At 30.6% G+C, this 22,356-nt stretch overlaps 1 protein-coding gene across 1 annotated transcript; it reads right to left on the bottom strand.

Moving 5' to 3' along the window:
* Positions 1 to 530: 530 nt before the first annotated feature.
* Positions 531 to 3,231, bottom strand: LOC107891434 (scarecrow-like protein 3). The gene has a single exon (XM_016816238.2). It carries the CDS (start codon positions 2,135 to 2,137, stop codon positions 719 to 721), a length of 1,419 nt encoding a protein of 472 aa, XP_016671727.1. The 5' UTR covers positions 2,138 to 3,231; the 3' UTR covers positions 531 to 718.
* Between the last annotated feature and the right edge of the window lie 19,125 nt (positions 3,232 to 22,356).

The raw sequence follows: 22,356 nt of genomic DNA, 5'->3' as shown, positions 1-22,356 counted from the left end.
TCTAAGGAAGAACAAAAAGAATAGAAAAGGAGGAAACTAAAAAAGACCCAAGTATTTCATTATATAAAAACCTTGGCCCATTTATCTTTAATGAAATTGGGAACAGCGGCAAGTAGAGTATTGACTATTCACAAAACAAGCAATTCAAAGATAAACACCAAAAAGGGTGATTATTACTATGAATTGGAGCGCATGTGTATACTTTGAAACAAGTCATCAAATACAAAGAATGAAAAGGCATTTATGTATAACTTGTCTAAAGCTATCAAACATATACTCCATTTGTGAGCCAGGATAACACAACTCTTCATTGCCTTCACAATTTCTATGAAACACTTGGGCCAACTCATGTAATTGGCAAAGAATTGGTTGGAAAGGAAAGTGATATTGAACGAGTTTTCAGCACTGTAGGAGAGCTTAGCCCCATAAGTTGCAGGTTGCATAGAAATAATGTTCAAGTTTCAAGCATTCATTGTTTTAATTTGTATGATCCGATCTCTCATCAATATTTCATTTCCAACATTTAGAGAGAGCCAAATAAACAACTGTACATTGCACTCAAAAACTTTCAACCAGTACAACCCAAATATCAGTAATTTGAGTTCCTTTACATGACAAAATCCTTCTTCGATTTCATTTGCTAAAAATGAAAGGAAAAAAAAAAAAAAAACCAACTCAGATACCATACCAGGGCTGAAACTACATGTTTTTCCATAATTTACTTCCTACACCTCCAAGCCGATACTGAAAACAGCGGTCGATCTTGCCAGCAAATTACGATGCAGCCATTCTCTTCCTTCATTTTATACCCATCACAGTTATAGCCCTGCAACAATCTCCTTGCGTGCAGCATCCCATAGTAACTCAAAGGAACAGTCCCGAAACCAGCCAAATCGAGCCTTTGTATCCACTTCTCAAGCTTTTCATGTCTCTCCTTCCTCTCAGCTCCCTCACAAGCTATTATGTTCTTTATTTCCTCTCCGAACAGCATCTTTTCCACCTTAAGTCTCTCCAAAGATGTTCTCGAGACCGTGGACTCTGAACAATCGAACAATGCTGCATAAGAGTGAAGAGATTCCAATAGTCTCTCCATTAGAGTAGATCCATTATGATTAGAATCTTGTTCTGTTACCACCATCAGTTTCGGTGACAAACCCCACAATGCATTAAGGAAGCTATCTACCTTCACTGATCCAGTTGAAGATAGCGGTGATGATGAGGCCGAATCCGGGCTAGGGCTGTATCCATTAACCATATCTTTTTCAAGCAACTCTCCTAAAGTGCTCTGGTTCATCTGCAGGGCTCTTTGCAAGTGAATTCCATTCAAATTCTTTGATCCCAATGGCGATTTCTTCCGAAGAAGTTCATCATCAGAAGTCAAAAATGAATGCAGTTGGAGAACAGAACTGATTGCCAATGCCTCCCCAGTTTTAACACGCAATTTATCAACATCGAGATTCTCTAATTTGCAAACAACCGGATTGAACTGAAAGGGGATGTCCAATTTTTCAGCTTCTTCAATCAATCTATGAGCCATTTGATCCAACACTTCTTTCTGTTGATGAATGCCAGTAATCCTCAAATGAGGCGGCCCTTCAGGCCTTGCACTCAAAGCTTGAATAAGTGCAACCCACTGCGCAGGTTCAGCTGCATTGAGATCTATTATATGAACCATCTTTTCTCCTTCCATGGCTTCGATTATGGCTTGGTTTGTAAGAACAAAGGCCACCTTCAAGAAGGGGAACAACTCGAAAAACAGTTTCCGAACAAGGATTTCTTCAGAAAGCAAAGTAATCCGGGTGGAATTGAGGGCCTTATGAAGACCAGGCCAGGCTTTGAGGATTCTATCAGCAAGGGCCTCAGTAAAATATGCAGCCATTCTCTGCATAGTATCACCATCGGGGGATGCGAGTTGGGATATTTGCTCAAGTGCAATATTAGCATTTTCAAGGCTACCATTTGCTACATGATTAGCACAAGTGAGCAGTAAATGGATCAAATACAACCCCCTTTCTTCTGATTTTAACTCTCTAAGCCAAGGATATGGTGATCCTAAGTTAGGTGAGAGTGACATCATGGAGAAAACTTGGAGAGGTGATGATGATGATGTTACAGACGATGATTCGTCTTGGAACATTGGCACAACCTTTTGGTCTCTTTTTACTAAAGAGTAAAGTAACAAAGTTTCATGCAAGATCGAAATTTAGCATGAACTAGAATTACCAAAAGATGGTTAAACTTCACAAATTTAACCAAAACAAACCCAGATTTGGAGTAATCTATAGGTTACCTGAAAATTTAGAAGTCTGATAAATGCGTCAGACCAAATATCCTTTAGGATCTAACAAAAAAAATTAAGAAGCAAGACAACCCCAAATAGTCTTTTGGAAAAAAAACAATGAAAGATGAGTTCTTCCCAAAGACAAGTACATGAAAGTAACACCAAATGAATATATATATGTATGTATATATTACAGAAGAAGAAGGGTTGAGCGGAATCCTTACTGGGTTTTGCAACTGATCAAAAACCCAAAAGAAAGCACATAAAAATTTCCAAGATTGGAATCTGTAATTCAAGCGAAGTGTGAAGAAAGAGCTTTTCTTTTCTGGGTTTTAAATGGAGTCAAAAGAGGGTTCAAAGGCAGACTCTGAATACTTCTGGAAGGCAGAGGGGAAGGGGGGGGGGAGGAAAGAAAGGAGAATGGTAATAGCTAAGCGATGGGGGCGTTGCTCATCTCATGGCAAGGTTGTCGACAATGCGTGAAGGAAAGCTTTGTCCTTTAATGATTTGTTGTCGTCCCCTCTTTCAGTGGAATATGGAATTTTCTGAGTAAAGCCTTTATCTTTTTCTCAACCTTTGTCTTTACTTTCCCTCAAGTTTCCTCTTCAATTAAATCAAAAAACTTAACCCAAACTCTATTTTTAAATGCTTAGTGTTGTCGTTGCATTAGGTGGATAGGGAATCAGGGAAGGGTTTGGCATCTCTCTCAAAGACTCTGCCTTTTTAACAGATTCCCAAACCAAAGAAGAAGCCAAACATGCCCTAACAAAGACAAACCAAAGAATGGGCTCTTCTTCAGTTTTGTTTCCTAGTGGGGTTTTTATGTGTGAAAGCTCAGCTCATCTCAGCTGTCCCTAATTGGGATTTCCCAATTTTTGATTTTTCAAACCCCATCACCATACAATTTGTATTATCTAATCTCCTTTCTATTACATATATATTAAGACAAAGAGACAAGTAAGCTTAGCTATCTTCCAAAACTATATACTACATTTATCTCTACTTGTTGGGATTTGTTCAAAACTCAACCCCCCCCCATCCCTCTCAATATATTTCCACTTTCCTCTCTACCTTATAGAGGATTTTATTATTATAAAAATGTTCACTTTCATGAAATTTAATTCGTCAATATCATAGGTCCATAGGTGATATGCAAAAAAAAATCATTAAATTTCTTGGTGCTTTGAAACAATGAAATGTTTGTGTTTTTTTTTTTAATTTAGATGAAAACGTAATTTTCATACATGGTTGGAAAGATAATTCTTACACAATAAATTTCAAACTACTAAATTAAAAATATTTTATCTTAAATGTTATCAAATTAAATTTTAATTTACAGTCCAATTTCAAGAAACTTTAATAATTTATTTTATAATCATAAAGTGTTGGTGCAGTGGCCTTTCAAAAACAGAATGAAATTCAAGCATTAAAAATAATATTATTGGGAAGAATAATCACAAATTTTAAAAGTACCAAAAAAATAGTTTTGTACAAAATAAATTAATATTATTTAAAATATGGATTTGTTTTTGTTAATTACAAATACTATTGGAAAATATTCAAACTAATAATTTGTATTTTACTTAATAAAGGTAATTTCAAAAAAATATCAAAATATTTATAATAAAGTGTATGATAAATCTGACATGATGTTAATTAATGCATTATCATTATCAGTTACATTCCTAACACATGCTTAAAATTTGTATATTTATATTACATCATATTTAATGTATTATATTTATATAAATTTTTAAACGTTAATAAATTGTGTTAAGTAAATATTGATGCATTTGTATAATATTATGTTGATATTATTTTCATGATGTATCATAATTTGAAATGTATTAAAATATAATATATTTTATATATTAATTTATTATAAATTTAAATGGATTAGTATTTGGTAAATTTATAATGCATTTTTTTATTTTACAAGTAGCTTTGAATTACACTAAATATTTAAATATTTATTTTTTAATATTTTATAATATTTTTATAAAGTACTTATTCATTCCTAATTCTGCTTGTGGAGTTTAAAAATTACACTAAATAATTTTCTAATTTAAATTTAAATAAAGTATTATTAATTAAATAATTAAGTGAAACGTGTTACAATACTGTAAGTGACACACAAACAGCATTGCGAGTGTGACTATTTTTGTAAATAATTTTTTAATTGATGTTTTTTAGGAGTTTATTTGTAAGACATATAAGAATGATCTTAAGCTTTTCTTAACCTCAAGTATATGTAGTGCTACTAAGTGCGTGGAAGATAATATTTTTTCATATGGGATAACGATTGGTGTTATTAGAGGGAGCATTGCTGAGATTTTAGTTAGATATTTACAAATTTTGAATTATTTGAATCTAAATTTATAATTTAGTCGTAAATTATTTAATTTTTAATATTTAAATTTAAATTCGAAATCGAATTTACGACATATGACATTTGATGACTAAAGTTATGTTTTAACCATCAAAGCTAGCCCTTAACGTTGGAGTTTAAGGACATATAATATATTAATTGTTATATAATTAAATTATGAATGTAAAATAATTATTATAACATTAGGATATTATAATGTGCATCTTTCTATTAACGAAACCTAAACCTGTAAATATGTAACTAATTGTATATAAGCTCCTCTGTTCATCAACTAGATTCACTCTCACATAAATTTTTTTTTATTGACCAATCCTAATTTAAAATAAATCACTCTTCCTCATTTGTTTATCTTTTCATACCTTCTTTATTAGTGAAGGAGATCCTCAAGAAAGCTCTTTGGCCATTCTGGAGGAATTTGACATATGACGATGCTATTTCCAGCCAACATGTCAAATGAAATTTGATGTGTAACCTTATGTACAATTATGTTATTATAATATCCATAACTAATATACCTTAATTATATAATACTAATTGTATGTATTATAGTATACCATAAAATTAGATACATGTTTAATGTTTAGGTTGCACATCATTAATAGAAGAATGCACATTGTAATATCATAATGTTAAAATAATTATTATACATTCACGATTGATATATTATGTTCCTAAAAGTGTATGTATATTGTTTTTATAATATAATATAATATGCATTAAAGATAATTATGTTACATTATAAAATAAATTTATATTTATTTTAATTATATAAATATTAGTTAATTTTTGTTTAAAATAATTTAACTAATTGAGTTAATCAAACAATGAAAGGGGTAATAAAAAATCTAGAAATTCTGATGATTTCATCTCATTGTTCAGTTAGATTTACGAATACAAAAGAATAATATTTAAGAGAATAAAATGTTAAATAAGATATATTTTTCTAATGATTTTTTAAGCATATTTAAATTTATTACATTTATTAGTAATTATTATATTTAATTTTATCATTAATTAAAATATTTAATTTTAGAAAATATTTTTATTGATATTTATATGTTATTTATTAGTTTGTGTAAATTTTAACTAAAGCTGAAGACTAGTATTGATGATTTAAATATAGTTTTAATTGTTAATGATTATGTGTTCAAAGCATGTAGGAAGTAACATTTCAAATATTTTGTAACCAGTTACACGAAGTCGGATATTCTTGAATATTTGAATCTATTATCCGAATAACAAATGCGAATAGTATTTGAATCCGTAATCTAAATTGTCATCCCTAAATTTTAGTGATGCATCTTTACTAACACGACCTTGTGTTTGGAAGGATATGCTTGACAAAATGACTAGTTGATGATTTATAAAGGATGTTCATCCTCCTTTGTGGGTGAGAGAATATTATTAGGATCTATGAGAAGATGTACATGTTGAGATTAGAGGTGGCAAAATGGGTCTGAGCTTGAGAACCCGACCCAAAAAACTTGAGACCGAACTCGTTTTAAACTGATTTGATCAAAAAGTTAAAACCTCAAACTTTAAAAAACCTAAACTAAAAAAAACCCAAACTTTGAAAAAATCCAAACAATTAACCCAAACATCCCTAAAATTAAAGGTAGCAAAATGGGCCCGAGCATGAGAACCCGACCTGAAAAAACTCGGGATCGAACTCATTTTACACCCAATTTGACCAAAAAGTCAAAAATTCAAATTTCAAAAAATCCAAACTCAAAAAAGACCTAAACTTGAAAAATTCCAAACCTAAAAAAATCAAACCCAAAGCTGCCTCGAACCCAAATTTAGTAATAAAAATAAAATAATCAAACTATAATTAAATACTTTTATAAAAGCTTTAATTATTAGTTTTATTCAAATATTTTTCTTAATAAATAAATTAATTATTTTATATATAATGAAATAGTAATTTTTGAGAAAATGAGATTACAATTTACCACTATTAATTATTTGTAATTGTATTTAACTTTTAATTTTTGGAATAAAAAATTGTATGGGATAATTTAATTCCTAATTTAGATGTAAGAAATATTTATATATTATCAAGTAACATATTTTATTTCAACTATTGATAAAATAATTAGAGAAATTATAAAAATCAAAAGCTACATTAGTGTTTAAACTTTTATGAGTTGGAACAAATAATTTTGTATAATTAATAAAATTTGAATTTAAATTTTTTATACTTAAAACATATAATTTATGTCACCAAATATTAATACATGAATGTATAATGTATTTTAGAATTTAAAGTAAGATATATTTTTAAATAAATATTATATTTTATTATTTAGTATTGTATTTTCTCAAATTTTATATGAATTCAAATTATAATGTCTTTGATAATAAAAATAGAATGTCAAGTTATATTTTGTTGTAAGCATAAATTTTTTTCATTATGCAAATATAGATAAGAAAGTAGTATCATTTGTTAAAAAAACTATTTCATAATGAATAATAGTATAAATTATAATGTATTATTTCATAATCAAGTTCATTTAATCAATTATTGTAAAATTCAATATAATTAACTTGTATTATGTCAATTACTTAGCACAAATGATTTTATATAATTTTTATACTAACAAGTAACAATAACAAGTTTTAATTTTAATCTTAATTAAAATGTAATTAAAAACCATGTATCACAATAAAAGATTACTTAAAATATAATAAATTAATAATTTATATTGAGATGTAAACATTTAAATTATGTAGATATATATACTTACATTGAATGTAAACCAAACTCGAACCCGAATCAAACCCGAGATCAAACTCAAAATAACTCGACTACCTAAATTTGAAGGCCTAAACTCGAAAAACCTGAACCTAGAAAAGCTTGAACACAAAAAAAACTGAACCCGAACTCAAAAAAGTCGGCACCCGAAATAACCCAACCCTAATTTGCTCGATTGCCACCTCTAGTTAAGACCATAGAAATCGTAAGGCACCCTAGATTGTCTAAGTTCATATTAAGGGTTGTACTTTTGATTTGACTAGTGAATCTATTCTCTAGGCATGGCTTCGCATATGTAGGTGTTAATTGTCGAAAGGCGTAAACAATTGCCTTGTGTTTGCTCTTTTAAATTCTTTCAATCTATATTGTTTTAGCCAACATTATGATACTTTAGATAACACACATAACTAGACTTATTAACTAGTATTAGAGCAATTCATCAAATATTTTTTTGGTGTGATTTTGATTGTTTAGTTATTTGTTATGGGAACTTTAAAGGAAGGACAAATAATCTCTCAATCTCCATTGCTTGATAAATCAAATTGTGCTCATTGGAAAGATCGTCCTAGAGCCTTGACCAAGGCTATTCATAAAAAAGGCTTGGCGTGCTATTATAATAGGTTGATCTTTACCTATTGAGAGGGTTATCAAAGGAAACAACATTGTGAAACTAGAAGAAATATGAAAAATAATGAAGATAGACTTGATAACTCCAATTCTCGAGCCTGAATGCAATTTTCAGTGGAGTCAATTCAATCAATTTAAGCTGATCTTAACTTGTGAATATGTTTGTGATGTTTAGCTCACGCTTTTAAACTACTTATGAAATGCAACAATTGCTTTTTAGTGGTATTGAAAATAGTGGTTTCGAAACCTCGTACTCCGATAACTAAGTTAGTAAATACTAATTTTTAATATTTATGAGTTTATTATAGTATTATATTTATTTTTGATTCAATAATTTTATTGAACGAGTAGTAATTAAGGTACAATGACTAAATTGTGAAAACCATAAAAGTTAACTGCTGTAGATTTTTAAATTATTAAGGGTCCAATTATGAAATTGGACCAATGTGTGATTATGGTTAGTGGAAGATGAGGTTATCATCCATGTAAATAAGGCTTAAATTAAGTTAATGATAGGTTAAATAAAAAAATCCTAATATTTACATTTTTACCTAACTATATAAGTTAAAATTAATAAATAAAAAAGATGATAAATCTCATCATCTTCTCCAAATCTCTTCTATGGTCTAATGTAAGAAAAATAATAAGGGTTAGGGATTTCAAGCTTTCAATATTCAATTAGTAAGTGATTTCAAGCTCGTTTCTCATAATTTTTATGTTTTTGAAATCTCGGGAGCTTGATTTAATTAGATTGAGGACTATTTTGCAAAATTGTTAAAATTTTAAAATGTTGCTATTGATTAATTTTGAAGCCCTTGGTGTTAAATGATTGCATGTTAAGTTTAGATGTTAAGTAAGACTAAATTATAAAGTGAAATTTGTTAGTTATGAACATAGAGACTAAAATGCAATTATGTCAATATAGATAGGAAAATTTTGTAAATATTTTTTCTAGATGTTATAGAAGAATGTATTTGAAAACGGATTGAAGAATGAAGTTTAAACGTGAAAGTTATAATTGGAAAATATGAAAACAAAATGACCAAAGTTACCAAAACTAAAATGGACACCACTGTACACTACAAAAAAAGTAGTAAAATATGAAGAAACTTTGAAAATTTTCAAAACTCTAGTGAATAATGACAGAATACCAAGGTTTAAGGTTATATTAACTCCTCTAGCTAAAAGATGCTTCTAGAAGCCAGCAAACATGACCTCTTATCGCCAATAGAAATGTTGCACCTAGTATTTTTGAAACATAAATGACAAAAGTTTCCCAATAATGCGTTGTAACGCATAATCCATTAATGCATGCAAACGCGCAAGTTTTTTTGAAATATTGCCCAAGTGTGCCTTTTACGTGCATAGACTTGCCGTTCCAAATTCTAAATGCTTCACACTAATTACAATGCTCTTAATCTTAAACACACTTCACTAAACATAAAAGCGTAGAGCTAATTTAGGTCTCTAAGGACACTATATAACTTTCCTCTCAATTTGGGAGCAATTGTTACACCTCAACCATCCAGACTGAGCGGGAGGCTTACCAACAGTAAGAATGGGCCCCTCGATAGAACCCCTTGCTGAAACCATCAGAGTTAATAGTCAAGTGAACCTTACTCATTAACTGCCACATCAGACTTCTATCACCTCTGAAGTGACATAGGGGACATCATAGCATCACCCTACTTTGACCCATACCATCAAGCCATTTGACTACTTGACTCTAACTTATAAATAATAATTGGACACGTGGCACCTTGGAACAAGTAGCTAATGAAATATAAAGACCAAAACGTGTAAACAAAAGCGAATCTTTTTTCCTTTTCTAACTCTTCTACTCTCTCTCTTGCCTACTCCTCCCCACCCTCATCTCCAATTATCCTATTTGACAGTTCTCTATTCTATACTAAATAGAATAAACCATATATCTCACATTTTTCGCCTTGTGCAAATCCATCATCAACAAGTCATTTCTGCAGAAGGTTTTGGAAAGCAAATCAAATGCTTTTAAATATATAAACATACAATATTTTAAATATAATTGTAATGCAAACAAATAACATGTGTAAATATAAGGATGTCTTAATCAACAACAAATCCATCTAAATCTAAAGAAATTGGAATGGTCTTTATTTATTGTTGGGGATAAATCCGATTAAGCAACGAACAAGTAAAATAATCAAGAAATTGAAAAGATCGAACACAAATATTTTACGTGGAAAAACCCCTCCGAAGAGGATAAAAACACAGGTAAAGATAATTTCACTAAAATAACAAAAACAAAGAGTACAAAATATAGAGATAAAACTAAACCCCGAAACTCAAAATAAGAACCCTCAAAACGTAAACACAAAATTCTCGAAAAGCTTGTAAAAACTGATGGGTGTCGAATCCACCAATATAAACCTACGCCTTAGTTCGCAAATTATGCAGTATAGGGAGTAAGGTCGATCCCTCAGAGACTGGTTTACTGCAAATTGTTCCTCTCTTGACCAGATTTTTGTCGGGGCAGCTGTCGTGCCCAAGACGTTCGGGGGGATAAAAATCTGAAAACCTGAAATTAACAGAAAAATAATGTCAAAAGTAAAAGTTGAAAACAGAATAATAAAAACCGTGAAATAAATATTAAGAAGAATTAATTAGAATGAGCTCAGCTTTAGGCGCGAATTTTCCTCGTCTTTGAACAGATCCTCGAAATTGGATGAACTCTTCTTTTCCAATAAGCTAGTTATAGCTACCAAGGACGCCTCGGACACCAACTCTTCCTCGTGTAAATTAGTTATGGAACGTCCAATAACTAACTCTTACCGATCGAACAATTAAGAAACGTTCGTGATTTAGAACTCCGGCAGCTTTACGTTCTAGAAGAGCCTAGCTCGAACCAATGCCCTCAACCGCGTGGGACATTTAAATCCGGTTACTACTTCCCTTGACGGAACCAAACAACAGCCTCCACTTGGCACGCCAATGTGTTCACAGAAAACCGATTAGAAACGTTCTTTTCGGAATTCCAACTGTACGTCCAATCACACCAAATCAAACAACGTCTTTTTTGACTTAGTGTTGATCTGACTTTATGAGCTGACAAAATCATACTCTTAATCCGGAGAAGTAATAAGTACTGGAATTTTAGGAGTTAAATGGCTCGGGTTCGTAACTCATGGGTTTTGACGAGGTTAATTTCGGCCTAAAGCTGAAAATGGGTTTAGTTGGCTAAGGTTTGGGACATGTTGGTATTTGATAAATTAATTAAGGTAGAAAAGGTGAAAAGATGGGTGATGTAATTGAGAATGGGGTTGGTTGAAAAAGGGAATTTGAAAAAGGTGTTGTAATTGGAAAGTAGTAAAAGCTGGAAGTTTTTAGGAATTGAAAGTTAAAGAAACTAAAGACAATAAATAAATTTGTGAAAAGTTGAAAATAAAGGTGAAATGGATGGTAGGCTACTGGAACTAATAAAAATTGAAGGAAAGCAAGCTAAGAAATAACAAAGGCTACGTGAGAAAGGAGAGAATTGAAAGACAAAAGCTAAAATATTTTTTGATTGATGAAATGATGAACAATACAAGCACTATTTATACTAGAGGATTTACTAAATTAGGAACCAACTAGTCATAGGAAATTAAGGAAAAAAAATATTCCATGACCAAAAATATCCCAAAATAATCTCCCCCACTAATTCAACAAAATTTTCAGCTAATTAAAATAGGAAAAATTCTACTTTGGCCCTCCTTCTTTGCTTCTTTCTTTAATTTGGCCCAATTGTTCCCTTTTTCTTCTATTTATCCCCCAAATTGCATTCCTGCACAAAATTCAATAAATATGGCAAAGTTAGTGGTGCATTCTCATAAATTAACCAATTTAATTACATAAAATATGTAACTTTAGCATTTAATCAAAACTAATACTTACATGTGTAATGGGTTATTTTTCTAAGGTGGAAGAAGGGCCTCTATTTATAGCCTAAATTTGTAGGTCAAATAATATTAAAATAACCTACATTAATAAGATTTTAAGTGCAAAATTAATATTAAAATAACCTACACTAATCAAATTTCAAGCGAGAAACTAAAAATAGAATTTAACTGGAAGAAGAAAAGCCGAAAAATACGAGACATAACTCCACAGATCTCCACTTTGACTCGTATTTCCACAATGCTTTCTTTTCCAAATCCCGCCACAGGTTTATCTTGAACTATGTAAAATATTAACTGAGTCAAAGTTATGCTTAGACGTTGGAAGACTTCTAGTCTTCGACTTGTGTATTGTCAAATCAAAACTGACTTGGGTCTGATTTCCGCGAACGCAGTGCCTTATCTTTTCAAAACCTGCACCCAAAAGAGAACCTCTCTTATACAAAACGATCATACCCTTTTCCCTCCTCTGACCAAGTTGTCTACGCTTCAAACAAGTCGACTTCAACTCCTTAACAGACGAGGGAAGTCATGTTTCACTGGTCACTGTTGATCCTTCCAAAACATAAAGACTATCAATCTTTTTACCTTTCATCAAAACGAGAGCCTCACATGATACCTTAATGTTGCTTGACTCGATGTTACTTCTACAAACCTTCGAGACCAAAATTCCCAATGAGATTTTTCTTTAAGTCAGCCATATGCTTGACATCTAACAGTGTCCTAATTGTCACGTCGTGCATCCTGATCTGAACAGTACCAATATCAATTACTTTATTGGATGAATCATTCCCCATGTGTACAACTCTACGTTCAACTGAACTGTATGTGGAGAACCAGTTTATGTTGGGACACGTGTAAAGAACACCTTGAATCCATGATCCACTTGGATGTAAGATTAGAGCTTTCACCTGTTGACACCAATAAGAAATCATCACCGTTTCCATTGGTTAAATTAGCACAAGCTAAATCTTCCTTGTTGCTCTTAGTAGCCCTTTTATTTCGCAATTTGTAACAATCTGTCATGACGTGACCTCATTTCTTACAATAGCGACATATCTTGTCTCGCTTCCTTGATGCTGCCAAAATCGAAGCTTACCTATCTGACTTGCTATCCGAACCAAACTCATTGTCGAGTTTGTCTTTGCTTGATAGATAACCCTTCACATCCTCAAATGAGAGATTATCTTTGCCATATATTAGGGTCTCCCTGAAGGACTTGTATGATGGGGGTAAAGAGCACAAGAATATCAGAGCCTGATCTTCATTGTCGATCTGAACCTTAACGTTCTTTAAATCATTCAAAAGAGTAATAAATTAACTAATGTGATCTCTAAGATGCTTACCTTCGTTCATGCAGAATGTGTGCAACCGTTGTTTCAGCACTAATCGGTTAGCAAGAGATTTAGTTGTGTAGAGGGTTTCTAACCTTTTCCATAAGGTGAATGTCATTTTCTCCATCAAAACCTCACGCAACACATTATTTATTAGACATAATTGAATCGTGGATAGAACAATTTTATCTAACCTACCCCATTATGATTTATCCATTCTGTAGGCTTCTTCTTTGTAAGAACTTTCTTAAAATCGCCCTGAATTAGGATTTCTGTCATCTAAACTTGCCACAAATTGAAATTTATGATGTCATCGAACTTATCAATATCAAACCTTGTTGTTTCCATCTCTGAATAGGTTGATTGTGGAAATCGAACTAACTCTGATACTAGTTCGTTGGGGATAAAGATGATTAAGCAACAAACATGTAAAATAACGAAGAAATTGAAAAGATCGAACGCAAATATTTTACGTGGAAAAACTCCTTCGAAGAGGATAAAAAACTACGAGCAAAGATAATTTCAATAAAACGGCAAAAATGAATAGTGCAAAAGATGGAGATAAAACTAAGCCTCGAAACCCAAAATAAGAACCCCAAAAACGTAAATACAAAATTCTCTAAAAGCTTGTAAAAACTAATACATAATTGTGTAATGAGTTATTTTTCTTAGGTGGAAAAAATACATATTTATAGGCTAAATTTGTAGGTCAAATAATATTAAAATAAGCTACACTAATTAGAGTTTAAGTGAAAAACTAATATTAAAATAACTTACAGTAATCAGAATTCAAGTGAGAAACTAGAAATAAAATTTAACTAAGAGAAGAAAAGCTGTAAAATACAGGTAATAACTCCATATTTAATTTTGCCAGAGAGTTGGTATAGTTTGAAGTTATCCTATCTTAATTTGCTAACCATGTTTTGAAGAATCAGTGGTAGTATAGGACTTTTCGTGTTCAACCATGAAACCTCAAAAATTGAGTTTTCTCCTCTCGTTTTTATCATAAAATAGTTAATAGCCTGTAATACCCAACTATTTTCACCTAAAAGAATAGGTATAAAAGTTTACGAGAGTTGGGTTTGCTTTGTTGAGAGCAGGTGTCATAGAATAAAAATACTTCACCTATACTCTAGATAGAATTTAAACACATTTGTGAGTAAAATAAATAGCAGTGGAGCCATAAATAACCAATGAAAATACTTAAATATTAAGTCGAAGGTAACATTGAAAATTCAACCTTCTTTTATGAGGACATACAGTCTCCCACGTGAATAGCATTAGTGAACAAGTACAAAGCATCATTTTTATGTAAAATATTCTGGTAAATTCAAACGGAGTTTGGAACTAACATTTATTTTCTTGCAATTTAAAAAAAAAAACTCTTTTAATTGTCGTGTCATTTATTTTAATCACGTTTTACAATACAATTAATGAATTGCTATGAAACAATACTTTAATTAGAAAATTTAAAGATAGGAGCAAATCTTTCAGGCAGAGATTACAACTACTAGCCTAAAGTGTTCACCCACAATAGGTCAAGCCTATATTCCCTATCTTTTGTTTTTTTTAAACAAGAAAAAATTCATATTATTATTTTAAAAAATAAAGTTTTATTTAAATTTATCTATTTTATAATTAAATTTAAATAAAACATTAAGTCTAAAATTCACTCATGAACTAAAACTTTTTTATTCAAATCCGATCTAAATTGAACTTGATAGATTCATCAAGTAAAATAAAAAATTTTGTTTAAGAGAGAGATAAGATTATCAAATCTGGGAGACCAAAGCTAAAAATCTTGTACTAGAAATTATTACATTTTCCAAACGATTAAAATTATATATATTTTTTCATTTAATCAAAAGTTTAAAAAAAACCTTAAATTGAATCTTTTAATTTTGAGGAGGGACTAAAAAGAAATTTTCCCATTTAACTAGGGGACGGTCCCTTCGGCCACGCTCCTGCGATCAGGCCAATGGGCCACCAAACCCGTTGATTTTTTTAATCAAGACAACAATTAAAAAAAAAAAAAAAAAACAGAGAATGGATCCCATCTTAAAAGTCATTTCTAATTAACGAAAAAAAAAGCCATTTCTAATTTTATTTTTACATACCAATTGTCGAATCTCTCTAATTTTCATTAAAACTTTATTTATCTTAAAACAACATTATTAGAAACTAAAATATAAGGGGGGAAAATCATTGTAAATATATAATATTAATTAATTATGTTAATGGATTCATCACTTAAACACCAAATTGATTCGTATCCAGTTCCTTAATTATATTTACAGTTTATAGACGTGGAAAAGTGCTAAAATTATTTTTTTAATATTTAGATTCGAATTTTATTTTGTATAAAATTTTAATTTAGAATTTATTATGGATTCAAGTTGTATTATATGAAAATTTTATCTAAATTTATTGTAACTTGTAATTATACATCCAAAAGAAACGCTTCATCTTATTAATAAGTAAAGGTCAGTTTTAAAAATATTATTTACTAATAAATAACATTATATAATTTACCAAACAAATAATTTTGTGAATTAACAATCCATTAAATAATTTTTTTAATAATTATCATGTTTTAAATAATAAATATTCTTCAGTAAAGGTGGAGGTTTTGAATATTGAGTAAACTTAATCATGGGTTGGGTGACTTGTTCTGGCTTGAGGTCTATTCAAAAAATAGGAGGGTTTTAAAAAATGAGTTTAGACAAAAAAATAAAGCCCGTTTTTAAACGGATTAAGCCTCGAGTTGGATTTTTTTTGCCCGAACTCAGCTTGAATCAACCTAAACTTCTTTTTTGCCGCTGTTTTGTTGCCATTTTGTTATTTTTTTGCTTTTATTTCGATACATTTTGTTGTTATTGTTTGAATATTGTATAACTTTTGTTTTATTGTTAATCTTGCTACTATTTTAAAGGTATTTGCTTATTAAGTTATAACTATCTTAGTGTTATTTAAGTATAAAGACTTTTTAATGCATTTTTAATTTTTTGGAAAACTTTTATTTTAATATTTGTAGTGTATTTGATATATTATATTTTTAAAATTTGTTTTTATATAAAAATAATCTAAAAAAATTAGTACGAGTGGACCGGATCTAGCTTGGGTTTAGCATTTTTAATCCGGGTTGAACTTAAACAAAATTTTAGGCCCATTTTTCGAGCTGGGCTTAGAAAACAAGCCTAAAATTTTGTATCTATCCGGCCTGAACCATGTTCGAGACTTATCATGATCAATTATACGTGTAAGTCTTTGAGTGCCATTATTTCAGAGAGTCTTAGTCCAATTAGTCTCAGTTTGTTGGTTTTAGTCTGGACGGTGTCAATTCTTAACCTGTTGATTACTCAAATACTTGTGGTTAGTGGGTCATGTACTTATAATTCAGTTTTGAAAAAAATTACATGAAATATAAAGAAATAAAGAAAAAAGAGGTGATTGGCAATAAAACCAATGTGGTCGGAAAGAGAGATGGGCATAAAAGATCCAAAATAATGGTCTTTGGAGATTGGAGTTGTTTACAAGAAATGTAGGAATATATTAATTGAAAGGTCCGTCAAAATGGAGCAAAGAAATTAGAAAGGGAGAGTTTGGTAAGTAAAAGGCATGGTTGAAATCTCAAACATCGTTTTCAACTCAAAAATTGGAATGAAGAAAAAAGCAATACCCAGAATTGAAAACTACAAATAAAAGTGACCAAATGGTTAGGCTTTGCCGTCTTTATAATTAATTTGGTTGTATCTTACGTTGATGCCGATGGAACATATGTTTGGCTTCTTTCGCTTCGCCTTCAATGTTTGTCTTTGTGCTCCCACTTCCAGACAAAACTGAAATGAAAATGCCTTCTTTTTTACAAGTGAAACAAAACAGCATTAAATCTATTTTATTTCTTTGCTTGAATCCTTTTCCATTTTATACAATCCATGTGTTTATTCTTGAATTTTCTTTTCTACATATCTCTGAAAAGATTTGCATCTTTAACATAAAGCAAATCATAATTGAGCCAAAACAAATAGTTTTGAAAGAAAGCAATAAATAGATTTGGAAATTTGGAATTTAGTCCTTGTAGTTTCATTTTCAGAAATTTAGTCCCTTTACTTTTCAGATTTCAAAATTTAGATCCAACTGTTAATATTATTTTTTTTAGGTTAAACTAAAGTTCATATAATGTAATTTTTTAATTACATGGCTACCAAGTGAGTTTTTTTTTTTAATTTCAAATCAAAATGTCATGCCATCAAATTTAACAAGAAAATTTGATAGTGTTAACAGTTGGACCTAAATTTTAAAATTTGAAAAAATAGAGGAATTAAATTCTTAAAAATAAAAGTATAGGGACTAAATTCTAAAATTTTGAAAACTACAAAGGCTTATAGTATATTTTGGGTAAACTACATTAGAGGTCACCCAACTAGACCTGTTCATGGCCCACCCAAAAAGTGGAGGTCCATTTAAAAAACGGTCGAGTCTTGAGTAAGGCATTTTTGGCCTAGGCTTGGCCCAAATTCACAAGAGGGTAAAAAAATCTGTTACTTTTTGTTGTTTTAATAATATCTTATTGTTATTTTCTCCTTATTTTACTACCATTTTATTGTTATTGTTTAGATATTGTATAACAGTTGTTTTATTATTAATTTTGTTATTATTTTAGAGGCTATTTAAGTATACATATTTTTTTAAAATTTATTTCCAATTTGTTGGGAAATATTTATTTTAATGTTTTTAGTATTTTTGATGTATTATATATATTTAAAAATTATATAAAAATTAATACTGGCGGGTCGTGCCCAAGTTTTAACATTTTTATCAGGGACAAATTTGGGCAAAATTTCAGGCTCATTTTTTGGGCCCGGGCATAGCAAATGGGTTTAAGATTTTGGTTGAGCCCAACCCGAACTCAACTTGACCCATGAACACCTCTACACCCAACTATGATTTTTTTTTGTCATTCAACTATGAATAATTACAAGATGGTCACTAACCTATTCAATTATGTTTTGTTTTTTACTAGTTGACAAACATAAAATTAGAAGTACTAAAAAAATCCAAAAAAGACAATTGAATAGTTTAGTGAATATTTTGTTATAGTTGGATAATCAAAAAAAGAAAAAAATCATAGTTGTCATAATTGGGTGAATACTAATGTGATTGACCATATATTTTAACCCGAAAAATTTTAAGTAATTAATGCATTTCCTTTGTATAGTGATGCCTATTTTATTGTTTATATTTAGAGCCCATAGTTATTTTTTTATTAATGTTATTTTTAAAGTTTGAGGGTTGGAGTTTATAAAATGGCATCAACTGTTAAAGATTGATGGACTAAACCGTACCCTAAACCCGGAAGAGTGCAGTAGCAGAAAGATAAAAGCAAACACCACCGTCCGCCTATAAGAAAAAAGGGTGGCTCCAACTCATAAACATGTGTTTAAGGTTGCCCCATTTGAGTGTGTCGGCATCAAAGGTATGAGGAAAGTTGTTGTGTTTTCCACAGTTGTAGACTTCAAATCTGTCTACGGTCTGGTCGGCAATATGATTGAAGAATGAAGAAAGTTTGATTGGCATTCAATTCATTTGACAACACAATCTTCTCCTGCGCCTTTCTTCAACACATCTTTTTGAAAATTTTATGAAACAATGAATGAGATCAAATGAGATGGAAAAGAAGATATTTTGACATGACAACAAAGTGCAACTAGATATGGATCCATGCAGTTTGAGCGTTGCATGTGCATCAACATCACTAAAGTTCAATTTATCAGAAAGCACCTTTGTTTCTCCATGTCTGAAATATACGAGTAGGGAAGTATGATTCTTTTGAATATGCAATAGGACATGGGCTATATCTAATATTCCACACATAATTGGGTCTGAAAATATATCCAAAGGTTTCTTTGGATTTCAGATTACCCAATCGCAGTGCTGCTAAGCTATTTGGATACATTTTATAAACTCATTGATCTAACACAAACGATTACATAATTCCTCAAATTAAAGCATTTCCTACTTCATACAACCAGTAAACATCACAATTAACCATCCAAGCATGTCTATCCAGGACCGAGTTCATTCCCTGCTTTGTAACAAAATCAGAAACTACATTAGCATCTCTTTGAATGCACTGCAACCACACCTCCTAGGAAAGTTCAATAAACTTCGATAATGCATCGCGCCTAGGAAAGTTTTCTCAATTCATGCTCCCAGTCATTAAGGATGTCTACTGCTGTGGCACTGTTAGGCTCACGAGCACACAATGACAATAATCCATCAAGAATGGCTCAAAATTCAGCTTGCAATACGCCGCAAATTCCCACATCCCTGCAGTAACCAACCATCCAGTTCCCTCGGCAGTCTTAAACGACACCCCTTCGCAGACGCTCTTAAGTTACTCCTGCTATACCCCATCTACATTCACCTTAACCCACCTGCAAGGCGGCGGTTGCTACCCCTCATTGTTAGCTCCACATCTAAACCTTTTAGATGCGTACACAACTGCCTTTCTGATGCTTTTTGCCCAAGGCCAGTCTAAACCAATTGCCTCTTGATTAAACACGAAATTATTGCGAGCCTTCTGGACGCTCCAACATACAATTGCAAATATTATTTCCCATTCAAAGAGTCCTCAAACCAAAAGCCAAATTTATTCTCCATGTTGTCCACCAGCCATGATTTCAAATAGGAGAAAAACCTATTTAACGACATTTATTTAAGCTAAAAATTAGACCAAAATGCATATTTTTAAATTATCATAAAACCAAATGAAACAAAACACCAAATTGACACCAAACCTAAGTAATCTCACTTTAAAAGAAGCAAAAACTAAGCGTAAAACACCTAAAAATATGTCACAAATATACACTTATTAACTATACTACACTTACCCTTTAGCTTGTCTTCAAGAAAAATCACTAAACACACCACATACAAATAAAAACGACCCTTAATACATGACTTTTTTTCGTCTAGAATCATTTAATTTAACGTAAAGCCTCAATTAATTAAAAGTTCATCAATGAACTAAAATTACTACAATAGTGCTAAAGTGACTCAGATGAAATAATCATAGTTCAACCATATTCAGAGTTAGGGCTATGAATGCTTAAGTTCTTGTATGTCCATGATCTTTCAACAGACAAACAGAACACGAACAATAACTCGAACAAAAAAAAAAACGAAGCAATAGGACAATGCTACAAGGTGTGTATCAAGCTACTATCTTTAAGGTTCTATTCACTCCCACTTACACTTGGTGTGCAAATAAGTTTCAAGTAAATAAACCTCGAGGATACAATGAAGCCCGATGACTATTTGCGTTCTGCATTGACGGAAACAGTGCATTGAGCACTGAGCGGAGTATAGCAATGATATCAATTTCTATAAAGAATTTCTGCAACAATTCTTTATACAACAATCTAAGAATATAAAAGATGATAGGAGAAATAGAAATAAACTTTGTTTCTATGTTTTTAGGTGTGTCATACAAATGAAATTTCACTTCTATTTATAGGAGGTATCATGTCTCTCCATAGGGATATTTATTGAATAATTATGGTTAATTGTTAATAATCAAGTAACATAACTTTTGAATTTAAGAGACAAAACTCATCACTATAAATAGTGACAACTTATGGTTAATAACAAAATGATATAACTTTTGAATACTTATAACTTTTTATTTGCAAACTTAAAACACTATATATATTTTAAAAATGTTCCAACAATTAATGGAGTCAACAGTTGATATGTTTGATAGTTTGTCGGGTCTATACCTTTCTGATTTTGAATTAATGCCTAGGGTCATTAGGTCTTATTAACTTAATTATGATATAAGGCTCGGGTTAAGCTATGATAAAAGAAATTTAAAAATATCTAACCTAATCACTTAGTTACCCGTAAGAAATGACAGACTGTTTAAAAGGTTTAGGGGGCTTTGACTCTCAAAACTTTCAGAAATTATGAGTTTTCCTTTGAACTTTTTAGAATATGGATCTCAAATTAATTTTTAAAAAATTTCATTTCTCATTAATCTTTAAAAAAAAGTTGTCATTGAACTCTTAAAAATTTTGAAAAATATACTAACTGTTGAAAAATATAGACATCACATATATAATAAGGGTAATTACATGTTATTATTTACTATCATAATAGGTTAGCCCAAATTAAAAGTGATCTAATTTGGTTAAAATTTTATTGGGCTTTAATTATTAAATAAAGTATGGGTCAAATATGTGTAGATACTCTAGTAATTGAGTTCTAATCAAATTCTAATTAATGATGGGCTAATTAGGAATTAGAATTAATATGCCAATGTTATAAATAGTAGGGTTATGGGCCCCAAATTACATACCATGTATCTTTTCTAATATCCAATCCTTGGGAAAGAGAGAGCAAATATTTAGAAGATCAAATTCCCAAGATTCGTCGATTTAAGGAATTCATGGATTCAGGTACGCTCATGCATCTAATGTTGTTCTTGATTTATTCTTAACGATTTGACATGATAGATCCTGTTTATTAAGTTTTATTTTAGATTTATTATACAATTATAACAAGTGGCATCCGAGTTTTGTCATGTTGAATTATTGAGAATGAATTGATTCGTTTTTTCTTTTTTAATTCTATGGATTTGATATTTTAATTATATATTATGTTGAATCTTTGAGATTCCTGATAAATTTTTGGGTTTTGATTTTTTAAATAAAGTTTTAGGGTTTTATAAATATAATCTAGTTTAATATTTGCATATGCTATTCGAAAGATGAATGTTTATTTATTTATAATCAATTGATAAAAATTGATTTGTGAGATTTCTTTCTCTTCTTTTCACACAATTATTTTATAAATTTTTGTTAAAGTCATTATTAAATTAAAGTTACAGACTTACAACTTTTTGCGATTGAAGAATTCCAATTGGGTTGTATAATTGGTTTTGAAAGTTAATTCACTTAATAATCGAATAAATGAATGCTGGTAAGATATTTTTTTTCGCACTATCTGTTTTAAATTTTCTGTTTGTGGTTGAATGTATATGGAATTATCATCGT

The sequence above is a fragment of the Gossypium hirsutum genome, chromosome D09 (genome assembly GCF_007990345.1).
Source record: "Gossypium hirsutum isolate 1008001.06 chromosome D09, Gossypium_hirsutum_v2.1, whole genome shotgun sequence".
NCBI classification, from domain to species: domain Eukaryota; kingdom Viridiplantae; phylum Streptophyta; class Magnoliopsida; order Malvales; family Malvaceae; genus Gossypium; species Gossypium hirsutum.
The sequence above is the reverse complement of the archived record's forward strand: the minus strand, read 5'-3'. Positions and strand labels throughout refer to the sequence as shown.

Excerpts from the sequence above, each read along its gene's own strand:
- LOC107891434 (XM_016816238.2), bottom strand. The coding sequence starts at position 2,137 with ATGTTCCAAGACGAATCATCGTCTGTAACATCATCATCATCACCTCTC.